Source organism: Quercus robur, chromosome 2 (genome assembly GCF_932294415.1).
Source record: "Quercus robur chromosome 2, dhQueRobu3.1, whole genome shotgun sequence".
In the NCBI taxonomy this organism is placed as follows: Eukaryota; Viridiplantae; Streptophyta; class Magnoliopsida; order Fagales; family Fagaceae; genus Quercus; species Quercus robur.
The window spans coordinates 9,377,923-9,398,504 of NC_065535.1; the positions used below are offsets into that span (position 1 = coordinate 9,377,923).

Consider the following 20,582-nt stretch of genomic DNA (forward strand, 5'->3'; position numbering starts at 1 on the left):
TACTGACTTTTTAGTTTACAAAACAATCATTCTGTAAATTCAGTCGACTCACTTGACCCGCTGATTGGAGGTTTTGTTTCTTGGGCCAGAATTGTGTGTATGTGTGTGTTATTTTTACTGAATTCTTTTTAATAGGTTTTGATTTTTCTCCTTCCTTTCTTTAAAGTATTGCATTAGTACTAGTCAACCGTCTCACTGTTCTTTAGCACTATGATTGCTGCTGAGTTTCTATAAGTCAATTTACAGCATAATTTGTTTCAGTTGCCCGAAGCCCTAGATCTTGACCAGGTATGCATATCTTACAATGAAATGGCATAAATATTACTCAACTTGTATGTTTTCCTTATCCATTAATCGTTTCTTTCTTCCTCTGACCTGTTAAATCTGCACTCTGAATTAGATTACGCTACTCTATATTGTTATACTTCATAGAAAATCATTTAGAGATTCAATTTCACCTTGTTGATGAAATTTCCACTTAGTTTTTGAAAATTTGAATTGTGCATTACACTTCAGCTTAAGAATTGCAAACCTGCAAATGAGCATTACATTATTAAGTTACAATATACAAAACCACATAAAGTAACATGAAATTCTGTTTTGATAGAAAACTTAAAACCATTAAAAAAATCTCTTTCTTTTCAATCAAACTTGTAAAAGATCCCTGGTGATCTCGTCAACGAGTCCATTAAGCACGTGCCTTTCCACATCCCTTATGACATCGTCTTTTTCAAGCAATGCAAACATCATGTCGTTCCAACCCAAGTCCCACATACAATTCACGTCAGGAGCAATATGGTAGACATCAATCTCTAGCATTTTAGGCAGGTAGTCTTCAACATCACATTTAGGATTCCCATTCCTTCCGTACAATTTCAATGTCTCAAAGTCTTTATTCAACTGCTTAACCAATTTGTCCAATGATGTCACCTTTGTGGAATGGATTGATATCTTCATGCAAGGATGAACGATGAACTCTTGCCTTCTACCTTTCCGTTTCATCACTTCGTAACCGCAGTCTAATATGAGCTTGCTTTCTTCATCTTGACAATTGTAACTGCTGGCGTGAAGAATGTTGAAAGGAATATTTAGTTTGAAAAGGGCCTCTGCAGTGTTGAGGAATAGTTCACTTGTTATCAGTATCTGCTTTAGGCAGTTTTCACTTTCAGTTAATGGCTCTTGCATTCCTAATTTGGGAATTTTCTGGTGTTCCAGTTGTGAGGGGTAAGAGATGTCTGTGCTGTCTTCAGTGGTTCCTGCAACATTTAACATTGAAATTTAAATACAAAATTCATTATTTATTCATGTATTAGTTGCCATCTTCATAGTATATATGTAATTTTGTGTTGCCGATTGCCATAATTGTTGATGGAATAAGGATATATGATGATTTTGAAAGTTGGCATGTTGTGCATGGCTTGAAAATTATAATACTTTTGTAGGCTTAATGTACTAATGCAATGAAAATGGTGGTTCTCTTCCCCCCTCCCTTTTTTTTTATTCTTGTTTTGTGGGGGAGTGGGGTTTGACAAAGTGGAGGCATAATGATTTATGTTGGTTTGAGAGGGAAAAGATTTATTTGAATTACATGTAGTAAACGTTGTACCAGAGAATGAACAATAAGCCATTGACATGGTTAGGGGTGACCAACTTGGTGCTAATTCTTGCTCTGCTTTTTGGTAGTAAGGGAGAGTAAAATTTTCTACTTTTGGAAGGTGTATACTTAAATTGCAAATATTAGGTTGTACTTACCAGTAAGTACATTTGATGTAAATTTGCTAGCCTTGAGTTCTTCATCTCCATCAAAAATAGGTGCTTGATGTTGCTGATCATTACTAATTGTTGAGACCATGTTTTGACTCTGCATGATGTTCAAAGTTTATGTAAGCTCCCTACCAAATTTCAAAGATAACAAGTTTTGTGGACAAAGAAGTACGTTGTAATTTGAATGATATATAGATTTGTGGTTTATGCAAAAATAAAGAACAACACTTACACCATCAGGGGGAGGCACAATTGGTTCTTTTAGGCTTTGGAATCTGTCACCTGGAGGACTGTACAAAGGAGAAGCCTGTTCTTCTTCTTTTGTTAGTTGTGCTACATTCAATGGATGGATGCTTGACACTGATTTGTTGGATTTGACGATGTGTGATACTGCTTCTTTAGACCTGTTGCCTCTTACTTGTTCTGCTCCTTTGTAACCACTGAATTTGTCATTCCTTTTTGGTTTCACATCCTGCAAATTGGAGCTCTGATGTTTTAATGGCCTTGCAAAGTTCTGCAGTGTTCCATTTCTTCTGGTTACTACTTCATCAATCTTTCGAGGGGTCTCACTTTTACGTGCTCTTGTATTTTTTGTCTTATGCATGGCTGGTAGATGAACAGCTTTCTCCTCCATAACGGATGGAATACGAGCTTTTTCTCTTCCTGGTTCAGATTCTGGGGCTTGCGGAGAACAATTTTGATCTGAGCTCCTATTCACTAAAGCTTTCATGTGGAAGGTTAAATCAGTAGAACTTTTGCCCATGAATAAATCTTCATGGTTTCTTCCATTTGGAAATCCTTCTGATTGTGTTGCATCAGTAGCTTCTGAAGAACTTTTCTTACTTAGTGCAGCTTGGTTCATACGCGGATGCTTCTTTTGCATATTTATTGTTTCATGCAGGGGTTTTGATGAACTCTTAATTGTCATTTCACTTCCTCTTTGTTTACTCATCTGGAACTTCTGTTTTCCACTCTGCTGCTCCCACTCTTTTCCCTGATTCTTCTGTTCCTGTTGCTCAGGTTTCTGGAGAATATATGGTTGTTGTAATCGAAGGTTCTGAGTCTTTTCTTGATTGTTTGGCAGAAGCATGTTTGCATATCTCTTTTCTGTTTGAAGAGTGCTGTCTTTGTACCCTGTTTTTCCTTGCAGAATCACTGTAGCTTCTGATCTTTTATTTGCCTGTGCATCCATCTGGTGTGGTTTTTCCCTTGAAATTAATTCCATGGTGTTGCCCATTCCTGTGCTGCTCTGTTCCCTGTGCTTTGTATCATCATGTTTTCTTTCTTTGTCCTGAATATACTTTTGACTACCAGTATTCTGATATAACTGGGCTATATTGCTTTGCTGCTTTTCAATTTTGGTGGTGGCCTTCTCTGAGCTTGTCCCTAAATGAATTTCTTCCAAATCCTTTCGAGGTGGTTTTCCATTATTAATAACTGCCTCAAAACTGGCACTACGTGTATGCAGGCTTTTCCCTGCTTGCAGCGCAAATGCAGCATCCTGAATGACATGATTGCTTTTAGCTTCTATCACTTTTTGCCTTTTGGGGCGTTCATAATTCATGGTTTCTTTAGTCTTCAGTACAGCATTCTTGGTGCTTCCCTGTGCCATATGCTGTGAGGGCATCCCTTCTATTTTTTGTTTGGGAGTCGAATCTTTCTGTCTGGTGGACTTTGTATCTACTTTTTGTGGAACGTCATCCAGTCCCATTAGTTTTGCAATAACATTTGAAATCCTCCCCTTTTCTGGTTTGGATTGAGATGAACTAGAGTGATTCTTCTGTTCTGAGAATGCAGCAGGAGTCTTGATATTGGGGCCATAGCTAGATGATTGCTTGTGGGAAACTGATTTTGAACTAATTAGTGCTTGGTTTTCATGGTTGTATTTAGTAGCTTCTGCACGGTAAGTCAGAGCTGTCAGCCTTTGCTTGAGATCATTCCTTTCAACTTGTTGGATATTATGAGAACGTCTTGAGGGCTTGTCAAAGGAAAACCTTGGTAGGGCAAGTTGCTTCTGCTCGGGCATTGGGACTGTATTTTCTTCGTTGTCTTCATCATCCTCTAGTAATACAATCCGATTTTTCCTCTGTGGGCTGACCATGTAGTCTGATGCCTCTTGCAAGTTTACAAGCATCCGCAGAGACTCTTCCAAATCCATGGCCCCTTTTAACAGTTCCTTCCCAATTTCTATTGAATATCCATCAAAGTTAAGGCCATTTGAGCATGCTCTCAGAATCTGGTTTAGCTTCTGTGCCCCTTTTGATATTTCATTAATATGGAGGTGAGAGAGAGCGGGGAAGGGATTACTTGAAGACATCTGCCTATCTGTTCTGCTTCTCTCCATCTTGCCAAAGTCCATGGATTTCCTGCCAATTTGGTGCAGGAAACCCAACATTGAATTATTGCCAGAGGAATCTGTTCTTATTAGCTTTCCTCCATTTTCAATGGCAAAAGCCAGAGCCATGGATAGATTTCCTATTTGTTGTGAGTTCCGACCACCTGCATAAGGAACAACCTGTCTTGAAGCTTCTTCAATGATGGATGGTCTACTGCTTTTACTAGACCTATTCTGTACATTTGTAGTTCTGGAACCAATCTGCAGGAAATTAAGCAATTGACTCAAGTAAGTTCCTGCCATCTGCTTCAACTATTAAAAAAGATTGCAACAAAGTTAGGTAGCTTACAGGTTCATGGGATTTTATGTTCCTGGATCCCTTATGAGTTTGCTTTGAGTAAGCATAAGCATCTGTACATACACAAGATAGAGCAATACAGGATGTAATTATATCTCTTAACTGGTTGTTAACTCAAGGTTATATTGGTTAGTATGTTTATCTCATCTAGTCCTTGATCACTTTTACAGTTTTTGAACTCTAAACAGCATTGTGTTGCTCACTATGAGCAATTGGGGATATTAATAGTAGAAAGCCACTCTTGTTTTTTTTTATGTTGGATTATCCGTCGTATTTCCTCTTGCCCATTGAAACTTTAACATCTCTGTAGTGTATATGTGCACTCTATGTGCACTCAAGTATACCTTTACACTGAAGTCAGTTCAAGGAAGAGAAAAAAATCACACCCACCCCCTGCGCGGCGGCCCGCCACCCCCATTTTCTCTCTCATTTCCTTTTCTTAGACAAATATATCTCCACTATTTTCCTTTTGCTTTTAAAATTTTCCTATTTTACATATTAATTTATTGGTCTGGGAGTGCAATGACATGAGAAACTGGATGGCAGGGCTCGAGAAGTTTTCATATTATGGTCATGAGCTATGTATATTGAATGAACAGCCTAGCAGTGTCAAGTGTAAACTACCTAATGGCAGTTAGTAAATCAATTCAGTTTGCCTTTGATATTTGTGAGTATAGTTTGCATCTGGTTTTGTCAAAATCCCTCTGTAATTGAACAAATGTAAAATCACGGAAGATAGATGAATTTAATAGCATTGTTAACTCTCTCTCTTTTTTTTTTTTTTGGCTTAGGAAGTACATGGTTAACTTAGTGGTACTCAATGGGAAATGGCTGACCCCGCTGTATATCGAAATATTTCTATCTTTAATTTTTATTTATTTATTTTATTTTAAATTGAATTATCACCAGTAGATGATCTTTCATGGTCTGATGTATAAGTTTTTTAGGAAACAAGTTAAGTTCAGTGTTTTCTTCTTCTTTATTATTATTTTTTAATATTCTTTTGCTAAGCAACTTGATAGTGCTTTCACTGTTTCACATATGAACCCCTTTTTCTTTTCAAGAAAGACACGTGACAAAGTTCTTTGATTCTTTCTCCTACCTAATATTGTTTTTCAGCTTCCAAATGATACTTCCAGACTTCTTTGGTGTTGCTTGAGCTTATTGAATTAGAATCCTAACTCAGTAAAATAGTTCAGCATAAAGTCTGAACCATGCTTCAATTTGAAGCAACTCAAATGGCCCAACAGCAAAAATTAGTTAGAAGTCATTCTTTCTTGGAGATGACTATGCATGCAGAAGCAATTGTTAATTTTGTACCTTGAAGGTCTTGTTTCATGCTCTTTGCTTGTGTGTAACAATTTAAATGCCTAATGACTTCACACAATTAATGATTATATGATTCCAATGCAAATACTCGATAGATACTTACCTAAAGCCATTGAGTTTGAACGGTTTGAGCTTTTAGACGCTGCTACTCGTTCCTTACGTAACCGGAGATCATCCAACAGCTTCTGCGCAAAATCCGATCTCTTCGCCATGTTGTGCTTGCAAGAGGGTGTCTCAATCTTGAGCTCTGGTGGAAAGAAAATGGCAGAATGTCTTTACATTGTATATGGGCTATATTTCTTTTACAGGCAAGAGAGGAAGGAATGTTATGTTTCTTGAGGAATGTAATGTTTCTTTTCTAGTTGGTGGGGTTCTTTCAGAGTTGGGTGAGGTGGGAAGTCCAGTCCAAAGCAATCTAATTGAGTTTTGAAAATTTATCCTCAATGGTTGACGTGAACGTTAGATCTCACACCCTCTTTCTGACGTTTGTGTGTGCTAGCTTTTATTCTAATCCAAGCAATGCTAGAGGTTTCAAACGTCTTCTATTTCAAGCTTCTTCACGAGGAACTTTCTTCCTTTTTTTTTTTTTTTTTTTTTTTTTTTTTTTTTTTTTTTTTTTTTTTTTCACTATTGCTACATATCCTTGAAAGGGTCTTCACATTTTGTGCTTCACGACATATTTCATGATGACACAAGGAAGGTGAGGGAATGGTAGATATATGGCAAAATGACATTTGAGCATGGTGTACCCATTTACCTGGTGCTGTAATCTTTGTACACATGCCACACTTGATGTAGCTGCCATCTGCAGTCTTATAGAGTCGATGGAGTGTCTTCGAAACTGTGTGTCAGGGAATCATCTTACGAGCGATGTGGACTCTCCGTGAGAGAGAGAGAGAGACAATTTCTTTTACCTAAACGAATCAAATGTAATTACCAATCTATAGGAACTTTTCTCTCTAAATCTTAGTACCAAGATATAGCTAATTGAAGAGCTACCTTCTTTCCTAAACTACAAATGCATTGAATGATCACCAAAACATAACCATCTTCCATTGGGACTTGATCAGCCTTGCTGGGAAAGCCCATGACAAGGCACAACCAATACATGAATTTCTGAAGGCTCACTTTCATGATTCATGAACCGCTACATTTGCTTCTCTACTTACCCAATTTAAAACTACAGCTTCCTAAAGTAAAAAGTAACCCGACAATTCCTTAACATCGTCTATTAATATTGGAGATAACTCCCAGCATGGACATTGCATGTGCTTGATTAATAAATCCATGTACACTTGCATCTCCTTAATTCAGCTTCAATAACTACTTCTTGAACCCCTTGTTTGCTTGGCCAAATTGACTACCCAACAAATCCCCAACGCTTCTACAACTTCCAAGTTACAAGCCTGGTTGATCCTTATGCATGTTTCAACTATCTGACACTTCCAAGCTACCATAGCACTCTCAAACATTTTAACCACCATGTGTGGATGTCGTTCAGTGAGACCTGACAATTGCTGATGGTAACTTGGCTTCTTAGCTTCTATTATCTATATCTATAAACAATCCAACGCAATTGAAGCACACAAAGAAAACTCTCCTCAAGTGCATTTTATGACTTTCTTGCATTTTTAATTTCCAAAATTTGCCCCCACAATGCCTTTCCACTTTGATCTAATCTCATACATAGGTTGCTTCAGTATGTTGGCTTCATTTCACAGGAAACCGGCCTTTGTTATTGCCAACCCAAATCAGCTTATCAGGCCTGCACAACAAAGGTAATTAGGATTCATTTGATGGATTCACAGGTTTCCTTGTCAAACAGATTATTTAGTTTCTTTTCATCATAACTCAGATTATGTGATGTCAAGAGGCTTATAATTCAACGGATACTTTATAGAATTTTCAACCAAGTCACCCAATGTTCAAATACCCTCTTTCAAACTATCAAATTATTAAAAAAACCTTGACCATGTGACATAAGCAGATTTGCCAGCACCACTAGTGTCTTTGATTCTCTCTCACTCTCCACACCCATTTGGCCTTTTTTTAGCCTTAACTTTCAACCTCTATACACAAACTGTCTCTTTTGGATGTCAACACAATTTTCGCCAGCACCGCCTTGTTAAGGTCCTCGAATCTTTTTAACTTAAGTCCACCATGTTTTTCAGGCTAGCAAATAGAGTCCCAAAGACCGAATAGTTCCCAAACTTCCCTTATAGTTTTCACTTTTCATAGCTTCCACCACAATCTCCTCACGAATCACGAAGATGGCATCAAGCTTTTCACAAAGCTGATCAGGGAAGTTGGAAAGTTGACATGGTACCGTGTTCATTATATAGATATATTTATTATTTAATTTACGGTTAATTAATGCAAATAAAAAAATTAGCTAAGTAATTGATTACGCATCGATACTCTAGTGTAGCTCATCGTATCATGTACACAAGAGTCAGCACAAATCTTTCTAAGATGTATCAATCATTCATCAATCCTATGTTAAAATTGATGATTTTGAACCTTTTAATTACGCACAGATTAATGTAGTTCATCATATCATTATCAGTGTGCTTCCCAGAGTGAGCCATGGGACACGGCTCTTCAGATGTGTTGTTAGTTAACAGGTACCTTTATAACAATCATTAATAAATTATTTTTAAAAGATTTTGACATTATTATTATTGAAAATATAAAAATAATTAATTTTTTTTGGTCATCTTAACAGACGTTCTTGGAACAATTGTTAATAAACATTAAACTATAATAAGAAAGTTTTGACGCTATTTTCACGAAAAATATATAAATTATTAACAACATTATTGTTTTATCATTATTCTAATAAAACGTTTCTAAAAATAACTCCTAAATTAATGCCTTTAAGGTAGCGGTTAACATTTCTATTCTTTTTTTTTTTTTTCCTCTTAAAAAAAAAAGTTCCAATAATATTTACTAAATATCTTTATGTCATCCTTCGTCTTTTTCAGTTAAAAATCCTGATTTTAATTCTTTTAAATTTAATTTAAAATTAAAAACTATTTATTCAGTTTTTGCAAGTGATAGGGCAGACTCAACATAATTTATAGGGAATTGGGGAATTGTGCTTAGCAGAAAGGACAGCCTGCAAGCAATTAACTCATACATAATGAAAATGTTTACAAATAGAGCTCGATAAATTTGAGTCCGCATCTAGTGAGTATGGCTAGTTATTATTGGGCAAAACTTAGGTACAGTTACTTAGGTGCAGTACATTAGGTTCCCTATTTAAAATTTTGACATCTGTCCAGTTTAACGATCCACACAAACGGCGTTAAAACTTAATTTTTTTTTTTCCCATCTTCCTTCTTTTCCCTATACTGCAACTGCAAGAGAACCCATGGCTTCAGATCTTGGCATTGTAGGATCAGTGCCTTCTGCTGAAGAATAAATAGATATCATCATCCAACGCAAACAAAAAAGCCTCAGCAAAAAAATAAGGAAGAAAGGGGAAAAAAAGCAGAAAGCTTTGAGTCCAACGATTCGCCTCTTCTCAAAATTGTCACCTTCTCCATCGCTGGACCGATCTTCGCCACTCTCAAATTGTCCGCAAAGCTCAACCTTTTCAAGACCGATGGCTCCACCGTGGTGACGTACCTCTTCTTCTCCTGCCAGACCGCCGGTTTCCGGCTAGATCTAGTGTTAGAATAGTTAAAGTAAGGGTTTCCATAGTTTCTCCGACGATAAAAAATCGCCGGCTTCTTTATTTTCTCCTTTCTTTTTTATTTTTTTGCTGGAGATTTTTTGTTTGCTTTTTGGTGAGCACCATGGGAAAGCAGAAAGCATAGCTTTTGATCGGCTGAGATGAGAACAAGTTTATAGATGATGGATTTCCTTGTTTTCCTTTTTCTTCTCTCAAAAGGGGTACCTCCACTATCTTCATGGTTATTTTTATTATTTTATATGGTTTTAGTTGCAGTGAGCCCGTGACTATTGGATTTATTTGGATTTCCCACAATGAATTTTGGCTTTTTACTTTATTTGGATTTATTTGGAGTAGAAAGCATAGCTCATCTCTTTATTCTTCAGCGGAAGCCACAGATCCTACCATTTGAAAGATCTAAAATATGAAGCTGTGGGTTCTCTTGCAAGTGCAGTGCAGGAAAAAGAAGGAAGAAGGGGGAAAAAAAAAAAGAAGTTTTAACGCTGTTTGCTTGGTTTGTTAAACTAGACAGATGTCAAGATTTTAAGTAGGGAACCTAATGTACTGCACCTAACGAACTGTACCTAAGTTTTGCCTGTTATTATTTTAGTAGGCTGAATTCTCTTTGAGCAGGCTGGTTATGACATGGCAAAACGGGTGAAACGAGCAGGCTGGTTATGACATGACAAAACGAGTTAGACCTGTTTGACCCGTAACCCGATTAATTCGTTCAAAAATGACCCATTTTAACCCGTGACCCTTTTTGAACCCAATTCGAACCCGACCCGTCCCGCCCATTTTGCCACATCTACCAATGTTTAGTAGATTGAGATTGAGGTGTAATTTTTATAAAATATTTACTTATTCTTTTTTACTTAATATGTTATGTATTCCATTATAGTTTATCATTCTTTATTTGCCACTTTCATTTTCTCTTCCTACTTTAAATAGATCGAAAATTATACCAAGATTAGTTTCTAAAAAGCTGGAATAAGAGTTGCACCAAATTTTAGTATCAAGTCAAGTGTTTAGTAGTAATTGGTAACAATATCACCAGTGAGAATTTAATCACAGTTAAGGAACTCGTAAACAACTGACAGATTGCAAAAAAAAAAATTGTTTGAAAAATACGAGTCAACTTGACTGACTCGCGACCCGACTTAACCCATGACCCGATTGACCCGCAACCCAATTGACCCGTTTAAAAATGACATGTTTTGACCCGCGACCCGTTTGACCCAACCCGACCCGCTCCGCCCGTTTTGCCACATGACTTGCATCATGAACTATTAAAAGCATGAATTAATGAATTATAAATGTGAAAGAAAATTTATTAGTAGTATGACTTAAAGCATCTCCAACAACTTATCTAAATTTTTGTACTGTTTGAACAGTGAACAGTGACATTTAATTTTTAGTTACTTACTTTTTCAAATACACTTTCTAACAGATTCTCTATTCTTTTCTCCATCTCATTTAAATATTATTTATTCATTCATTTTTTTTTATCATCATTTATTCTTCATATATATTCATTCCCAACAACTATATTTTTCGAAGTGTTATATTCATAACATTTTTCGCAATACTTTCACAAGAATCACAACAAAATCTTATGTGAAAAGTTGTTACTAATTTTAATTTAAACCCACCACTTAAATTATTTTTTTACTCATCAATATTAGTTAATAACAATATGTTACTTAAAATTTATTGTGAAAATATTCTGGTAGCATTTCTTAATTGTCATTTCTTATTCTTTATATTATTTTTCCTTTCAATTTCATCTATACATTATTTTTTCTCTTGTTTTTTCTCCACCACACATGTATACCCACTCTAGCTCCCTTCTTTACTTTTTCTACTTGATTCCAAATCACTCTCTCTCTCTCTCTCTACTTTTTCTTTTTCTTTTTCTACTTGATTCTAGAACATTCTCTAACTCTCTATGTGATAAGAAACAAAAAAAGAACAAGCAAGAGATATCTTGCTTGCTCCATCGTTGATTGAAGGATAGGCAGGCGCAAAATCTTGCTTGCTCTACCATTGCTAGCTCTCTATCTTTTTTTTTTTTTTTTTTGTTATGATTTGATTAATTTTAAGATTGTATTTTTTAGTTTGTATTTTGATTATGCTTAAGTTTAGAGATGTTTGAGAGAAAAGATTCCTGTGTTTGTAGCCGTTGTGAGAGGAGAGAAAAAAAATTGTTTTTTATTGAGTTGTATGATTTTTTTTAAGTAGAAAAATTCATTTGGAGTTGCTACAATGTTTTTTATATCTAGAGAAGCATTGTAGCAACTTCAAAAAAATTTTAGAAAAGTTTTGCATTTGAAGAATTTTTTGGAGTTGATTTTTGGGGTTTGTTCTCTAAAAAATAGATTTAGCTAATCTATTGGAGATGCTCTTACTTTGCAAATGTACATCATACCTAAAAAAATAAATTTTTTAAAAATTGTGCATGAACTAAAAAACGATGAATAAGCTTACAAAAATATCTGCGAAACGATCTTAAGTAAGCAATAAACTAGAGAGTAAAGGAGGGACTCAAATCATGCTTCTCCTTGTAAATGATAGTAAGCAATACTACTACTAAACTATAAAAGTCTTAACATAATTATTGATAAGTTAAAAATTGTTATCGAAGGAGACGCAGTGAATGTATCAGTATGAATGAATTAAAAAGTATATATTAACGATTTTAAAAAATATATATTTATTGAATTATTTTAGGCAAATAATAAATTGATTGAAAAGGCATCCTAGTGAACAGAATTAAAAAGGAGAAAGTGTAAAGAAAATACTAGTGCAAAAGTAACGAAGTTTCTTGGTACAACTAAATACAAAGGATTTGGAGAAGCTCGAGATGATAGAATTGGCTCACAAGCTCTTTAATAAGATTTTTTTTTTTTAATTATAAATTAATTTAATCCCTTAAATTTTACTTCAATTGTCAAATTAATTCTTAAAGTTTATTTTTTATTAACTTAGTCATTCACTTTGTGAAAATGAGCTAATCTAATTCCAATAGAAACAATGAGATAATCATTTTTTAAATCCCCCTAATTCCTATTAAACCATGAATATGACTTGATGCGTGTAAACACGTGTCCGTATCATATCAGGTCTAATATAGTGGACTGAAACTTAACCTATAAATTACAATCCTCTCATGACGTTAAATCGGTTGAAGCCACCACCATAACCCCTCCCACACCTCAAAAATTAACTTATCAAGTGATTTCAATTAACATTTTGACACCATCGAAGGGTGGTAGCCTAATGGTAGGAGTTTCTTGAATTATCATCCTTACGAATTCGAGAGTTGTGATTCGAGTTGTAATACTTTAGTTTAAAATGTTGTGTCACATGGATAGCCCAAATCAACTTCGATGGTACCACACCATAGAATTCAAGTTTAAGTGAGATGTATGAGTCTTTTTTTTCATTCATAAAAATAAAAAATAAAAAAAATTTACATTTTCACATATTCAATTTAGGTTCAACCCGAATCCGACTAACCCATAAACACCTATACAAGTACCCGAGTGGCCAAACAGGTTGTATATAGTATATACCATATACCTTGATTTTTTTCGTCGGTGACTCACATGGACCACTAGCATTTAAACACGTGTCAGGGCTAAAAATATCTCACCCCAACGAAAATTTATCGAGAACCTTCTCTCCCTCTTATAAGAGCCGTCGATGCCTTACCCTAATCTTGCACCCTATAATCACTACTCCTTTTCCATCTCTCAAATCCAACCGTTTATAATTTTTTCACAATCGTCCGATAAACCAAAGATTCCACTATATAAACTTTCCTTCTCTCCTCACCCGCCCCATCTTTCATTCCCTCTATTATTCTCTCTCTCACATAAGAAACGTTTCTCTTGGATCTGTTCCTCCCTATTAGACCAGGCCGTTTCTTCTTCCACGTTTCGATTATGGCATTTAGCCGTTTCGATCACCGTTCTCCAATATCAGATTCCACTATTCAAACGTTTCGATTGCCGTTTCTTATTCGCTTTAGATCCACAGAGTTCGGATGAAGGTACCACAATTAAGCTTTAGATTCCAATATTCAAACGTTTTGTTTGGTAGATCTGCTTCTTTGAATCTTGAATCGACGCAACTCTTGTTTTTCCATTCAGTTCGTCACGACCGTTGCGAATCTCAATCTCAGCGATTCAATTTCGGCGAATAGCATATAAATTTCTTGACCAGAGGTACGTAATCAAAGATTCGAAATCCTGTATTCTATAATTCTTTTCTTGACCCAGTTTCATTGATTACTTATGCTCAATTATTTTGAATTTGATAAACCTTCAGTATTTTCAAGAAATGGTGACATGGCTGAGGATCTTTGATTATAACACAAGGATTATACTTTCGGGACCAATTCAATTCGATGAATAGCACATATATTTCATCACCAGAGGTTCGTAATCAAAAGAATCGAAATCCTCTGTTCTATAATTTATATCTCGATCTGGTTTTCTTGGATTACTTTATGCTCACTGTTTTTGAATTTGATAAACTTTTCAGTATTTTCAAGAAATGGTGACGTGTCCGATGATCAGATCGTTGGCGATGGATTTTGATTATCGCACAAGGATTTACTTGCGGGGACCGTTGATTGTGAAGATAAAATAGACAGGCTGGTTGGTTTGAATAAGCTTATGAGAGAAATTTGGCATATATGTTGTGTTATTAAATCAATCATTCAATGAATCTGATGGAGAGAAGCGAGAGAGGTATAATATAATATGTGTTGTTATCAATCGACCTTTGCCATGACGGGTGCGCTTGCATGGCAGGTCAAAACCACACTTAATAAAATTTTCTATTTTTTGGGTTTTGGGGGGAGACGGCCCAGCCTTTTTTTCCATTTTGGGCTTTTGGGCCGGGCTCCTCCCTTGCGTGCGTGTTTCTCTTTTTTTTTTTTTTTTTTTAATTAATCTCTCTCTCAAAAGTCAAAACGCAAAAAACTAGCATACATTACCCTATATACAGACAAGCGTGGCCAGAATAGCTGCTCTTTATGCTGCCCATCCTAAAGGTTCGTTAACACAAAAGGTAATTGCAAATTTGCAATATTTAATTTCCAATCTATTACAATTTACAGCCCAATTATTTAAGCAAGCATTGCCCTTTAAATATTTTTATATACAATTACAATTCATTTAACAAGCTTAATAATTTTGAGCATATTATCAGCATGAAAGAACACATAAATTTTCAACTACAATATGCCCCACAACGTGCATCATTTTATTATAAAAAAAAAAAAAGGATATGCTATTCCTTTTATTTATAATCGTGGATCCAACTGGAGGTGGCATGGATAGAGAAATATAATAAATAATATCAGCAACTAAGCAAATGAGTTGGTACTTGCATTTTTATTTACCAAATGTTAGCACAATGCCACAAGCTATTACTCCCATAACTTTCATTCTACCACACAATTACAATTGGTTACTTACAATTGCATATGAATGGGGAGGAATCATATTTTGGACTAGAATTATTCAATGCCTTTGTGCGCTGGTCATTTAGTATTTTACAAGTCGTGTTTGGACTTAATGCTTTATATGTTCCTCATTTAGGATTCGAGTGTTCAGTACAGTTTGTACTCAACTTCTGTATCTGTTTATCAATTGTGGGGTGTAAAGCTTTGTATTACATAATGTAACCGTATAAAGTGGCGTGCTCTCAAGTTGCTTAACCAGAATCACTGCTGTTCAAGTTCTGGGCCTAGTTGTGGATTCTTCATGTGTATGGTTGATCAATTCTATGACTTGCAGAAATCTGCTGCTTTGACTCCTAACTTGCCCGGACGTGTTATGCTAGCTATAACAGTGAAGGTAATTTCAAGACAAGTGATGCATGTTAATGCTTTTTTAGCAAAATCTTTAAAATTTTATTCCTTCATTTGCGAATGGATTATTATGATGTGTCCTGTGCTGCACTTATTCTACTTGTCTTAAAGAATTTTCAACTTTCATAGCTTTTTTTTGTGGCTTTGATGTATTTTGATCAGTCATTGTCTTGCAAACTTCAACTGGATGATTGTCTTCTATGATTATCTTTTTTTTTTCTTTTTCTTTTTTGACTTATTAGTCGTTTCAGTGATTATTAGCAGTGGCAGAATTGGTGAATTCATTTGTGCCTATCTTGTTTGCACTTTTCTTTTTGCTTAATTGCATTAAATATGTTTCTTCGCCCCATAATGACGAGCTATAGGACTTTTTTCTCCCCCATAAAAATGGGATGGAGGGTGAGTTTGGGAGTTCAACTGTTCAAGCCCTATTGGGTGCATGTGTAGTTTACCAATAAAAAATTATTTCGATTATGTATAAACTTCTTGTCCTTTCAATGGTTTTGATTGTGTTGAGTGCCACCATTTGATTTTAGGGCACTCCTTTTGTTTTTCCTAGTGTTATTTTTGTTCATCTGTTTCTGTTTTCCATTTTGTGATATCTCTGGTTGCTGCTGGGCAGTGAAGGCTTTTTTGTTTTGTGGTAGAGCTTGGCGGACATCTGTTTCTGTTTTCTAATTATCGTATCATTACACTGGATGCAGGGAGTATATCTCTTGAGACAGCTTGTATTCTGGTCAGTTCTGCTGTGGAGTGCCTCTTTGTACTTGTGTTGGGGCTGAAGTCTTTGTTGATGTAGATTTTCTCTTTGAAATTCCTGAAGGCGTTTCTTTGTTGTGAAACAAATTGCTTTAGCTTCCAGAATTGCCTTTTCAAAGTTGCTCTAGTACACGAACCAGGATAAAGATAACCGTTTGTTATTCCAATGTCATGTCATTTAGCTCGACACTTTTGCCGGTATTTTCTAGCTTCCTGTAATATGGTACTTTATTTGTCATTGCTTGAATGTTAAAAAGTAAATGTCTCTCTACCCATCATATTTTGGGTTGTTGTTATTGTTGATTTTGTTGACAGATTTTTTGGTGCGGTTTTAATAAGATTATTAGTTTGATAAAGTTGATATCTTCTTGTTGTGCATTTTGGGGTGAATAGTGAGCTTTCATTTAATAAATTTATATGTTCTTACTTATATGACTGCCATTGCTATAATTTTAAGGGTCCATACTTCGTTTTTGACGATTATGATTTGGAGAATTTTTCTCCAGTCGGGCATAAATTTTGTAAATGTTGATCATCATCAGGTCGGTATTGTAATTCCATGTTCCACCTAGGATTTGAAGATTTATTGAGACTGATACTGAAGACTTTAGTGTGAGACCTCAAGGATTGCGTCTACTGGACTTTGTTGATTTAAAATCGTACATCGAACTCCCAATACCTTATTTATACAAGGTTGGTTATTCGTCTTGGTAAAATGCAATGCCCAATTCAAGTCAGAAACTCAAGGCAAAATGCAATCCATGATTCAGTGATATCCCTTTGTGGTTTCTATTTCATTTCATAAGGTCAGTTATTCATGTGAATCTCCATCTTTAGTTTTGTTATATCTTACATTAGCCCTAACTCTTAAAATCTTATTCAAATGGGAAAGTTATGGTTGGCCTGAGACATTTGCTTGATAATCTTGTTGTGTTGCAATTGGGGAAGTTATTTTTGATGACATTGCTCTCCTAGGAAACTGTTGTGGGGGACTATGAACTGTAAAGGTCTGTGATGCTATTAACATATATATTGTATATGTGAATAATATCCTATATAAACCCTGACAATGCGTTGTAGATGGAAGCTTGTTTTTTTCAATTTTTTACCCTTTTGAGATAGGCTGCAATTACTATTGTTGATATGCTTTCTTTATATTTTGTGTATGGCAGTCAATTGATGGTAGTTTTGTTGATATTTCTTTTTCTAGGTTGCATTTGGCAAAGCTTATTGCAGTGTGATTGTGTTGTTATTGGGTTCTACCTGTACATGGATCTATAAGCTCAAACTGGTGAGAGCGCTCAAACTATGTGTTTGGGAGGTTGGTGGTTCAAGTCCGCCTGGATCCTCTATTTTAGAGTTGGATATTTGGACAAATTTAAATACACTTTCTAAGTGTAAATTCTCCAATTAAATTTAAACATCCGAATTTTCTTTAGAAAATATTACAGTGTTTATGTTGTATTAATCAATGGAGATGTGTGTAAATTTAACTAGTAACTTAATTTACTGCATTTGAGGATTTGTACTTAATTTTCGCCCTAGATGCATTTGTGGTGGAGACATTAGTAATAACACTTAAAATATCTTCAAGTGGGGAAAGCCATGAGGAACTACTGTTGAGCAAGGGTTTATTTCAGCTCTTGAGAAGAAAAAAAATAGGATTTAAATATTTAGGAGTTGTGCTCAATATTTAGGAGTTTATTTTCCAATTAATTAGTTTAAACAGTGCGTGATACAATTTAATTTGTAGTTCTTAATGCATGCTTGACATGAATATTTTCTAGGCACATCTCATGGTGTTAGATTGGTGCATTGGTGCACAATCTTTTGCCCTTATTTAGCTCACAACTGGAAAACATAAATATTTTGCTTGGTTAATAATTCAGTTTTCAGTTGTATTTCAATCACACTGTAATTGAGAGATTTATAAAGCATCCACACTTATAGTGTTGTTTCCAAAATTGGTAAAAACAAGTGGACAAGGTTGCCTCGTTTGCATACAGATGACCAGGCAACAATTACACTAGGGAATGTACACAACTAAGCTTAAACGTTTGAGATTTTCACAAATAAACTAATGCTAAAGTATTTGTGTTTAAAAAACTGTAGATATCAATGATATCAACTAGCAAATAAAATAATAAATAAACAAATAAGTACTCCAAAGATCAGTTGAAATAAACACCAACAGTCGAACTCAATTAAACGACAATTAACCGAATGCTAAAGTATGTGTTAAAAATTGTAAATATCAAGGGAAATCAACTATCAAATGCAATAATAATAAAATAAAATAAAAAAAATAAAAAATAAATTATTCCAAAGATCGGTTGAAAACGAACATCATTACTTAAGTTACTCAAAAAATAAAAGAAAGACACTGATTAAAAAACACCACCTGAACTACTTTTAGGTAATATAAGGGTGTTCCTAAATTTAGGTGTTTGGCTTGTGATTATCTTCATCTAATATGTCACTGAAGTCAAAGTCAATCATGTCAAAATCGGAATCGGAAAAGAGCCAATCACTGGAGTCAAGATTAATCGTGTCAAAATCGGAATCGGAAAGGACCCGATCGTTGATTATGTCACCTGTCTCAGGCAAATAATCTTGTTGCTTTTGCTTACTACCAAAAGTGCCGTCTTCACGCACTTCAGGCAGCAGCGGCTCATACTCCCTAGCATGAGTAGGCAGCTTATGAGAACTGGTGGCCATTGGAGTCATCTTAGACAAATCATCTTGTTGCTCTTGCACACTTCCAAGAGTGTTAATTTCATGCACTTCTAACCGCGGGTCATCCTCCCTAACATGAGTAGGCTGCTTAGAAGAACTTGACATTGCAGTATGATTCAGAGTTGTCATTTTCATGTTGTAATTAACTGGAGATTGATTGGGGAAATTATTGGTGGGTCCCCAAAAAGAGTTAAAATGTTGAGTTTGGAGAGGCTCATAATAAACATGTGCATGATTCAATGTTGTTGAGGTAGTAGCTTCAAGATGATTTTTGTGCACATCTAATGAATTGGGTACAACTCTGGGCGAAAAATCAATCATGTTGTAATTAGATTGATTGGAGAAATTACATGTGGATCCCAAAAGAGGTTCATAATAAGCATGTGTATGGTTCAATGTTGTTGAGATAGTAGCTTGAAGATGATTTTCATGCACATCTAATGAATTGGGTACAACTCTGGGCGAAGAATCAATCATGTTGTAATTAGATTGATTGGAGAAATTGCATGTGGATCCCAAAGGAGGCTCATAATAAGCATGTGTATGGTTCAATGTTGTTGAGGTAGTAGCTTGAAGATGATTTCCATGCACATCTAATGAATTGGGTACAACTCTGGGCGAAGAATCAATCATGTTGTAATTAGATTGATTGGAGAAATTACATGTAGATCCCAAAGGAGGCTCATAATAAGCATGTGTATGGTTCAATGTTGTTGAGATAGTAGCTTGAAAATGATTTCCATGCACATCTAATGAATTGGGTACAACTCTGGGCGAAGAATCAATCATGTTGTAATTAGATTGATTGAAGAAATTGCATGTGGATCCCAAAGGAGGCTCATAATAAGCATGTGTATGGTTCAATGTTGTTGAGGTAGTAGCTTGAAGATGATTTCCATGCACATCTAATGAATTGGGTACAACTCTGGGCGAAGAATCAATCATGTTGTAATTAGATTGATTGGAAAAATTACATGTGGATCTCAAAGGAGGCTCATAATAAGCATGTGTATGGTTCAATGTTGTTGAGATAGTAGCTTGAAGATGATTTCCATGCACATCTAATGAATTAGGTATAATTCTAGGTGAAGAATCATGATTGCTTACAGAGGGAGATGTTGATGAGTTTCTTTGATCAGATTGGGTGTTCTGCGTATTGTTGTCATCCTCATCCTTCTTGCCTGTAACCTTTTCATAAACCTTACATAGAACCCACTTGTCCAACTGCCAAAAGAACATATATTTAAAATAAATAAATAAATAGATAAATAAAAGGAAAAAAAAAAAAATTGCGGCAATTAAGCAGACAAAGTCATTAAATCCGTACCTGCATTCCATTTCCAACACTTGTATTGTTTGGCAGAGCATTTGCTTCAATTTTTACAATATATTCAATCATTTTCCATTTGGTTCTCTTTGACTTTTCACCTTTTTGTGGGCCTTCATAGTAATCTAGTGATCTTCTCCATCCTGTATATTCATCGAATTGTCCGATTCTTATAGGTATGCCAGTTGGTTTCCAAGATCCATCACCAGCGGATCGATTTGGTCGAGATCCATTCGGGTACTTCCGGTCCCTTGAGGTGAAAAAGTACCTCGCGTCCTCATTAATTAGCTTGTAGTTTCCTGATTATTGTTCAACGAAAAGAAATTAATATGATTATTTTACTCACCATTAAGTGTTTGTTTGAATACTGTTTATTACTGAAAATTGAAAACATCATAACAAAATAATTTTTAA

General features: G+C 35.3%; 1 protein-coding gene and 1 long non-coding RNA gene across 13 annotated transcripts; one reads left to right on the forward strand and one right to left on the reverse strand.

Annotated features, from left to right (window-relative positions):
• Positions 1-517: 517 nt before the first annotated feature.
• On the reverse strand, positions 518-6,222 carry LOC126712228 (uncharacterized). The gene is made up of 5 exons (XM_050411479.1): positions 5,890-6,222; positions 4,449-4,510; positions 1,997-4,360; positions 1,753-1,861; positions 518-1,256 (listed from the first exon to the last, which is right to left on the reverse strand). The coding sequence occupies exons 1-5, from the start codon at positions 5,996-5,998 to the stop codon at positions 646-648; spliced, it is 3,255 nt and encodes a 1,084-aa protein (XP_050267436.1). The 5' UTR covers positions 5,999-6,222; the 3' UTR covers positions 518-645.
• Positions 6,223-13,177: 6,955 nt separating this feature from the next.
• Positions 13,178-20,359, forward strand: LOC126712230 (uncharacterized). Of its 12 annotated transcripts, none has more exons than XR_007651077.1 (8): positions 13,178-13,691; positions 13,795-13,903; positions 14,011-15,332; positions 16,051-16,303; positions 16,648-16,911; positions 17,316-19,209; positions 19,366-19,758; positions 19,915-19,929. It is a non-coding gene; the product is annotated as an uncharacterized LOC126712230 (long non-coding RNA). The 12 variants fall into 12 exon arrangements; XR_007651078.1 differs by having other exon boundaries at positions 13,179-13,691; positions 19,366-19,602; XR_007651082.1 differs by having other exon boundaries at positions 13,179-13,691; positions 19,366-19,446.
• The last annotated feature ends 223 nt before the right edge of the window (positions 20,360-20,582 follow it).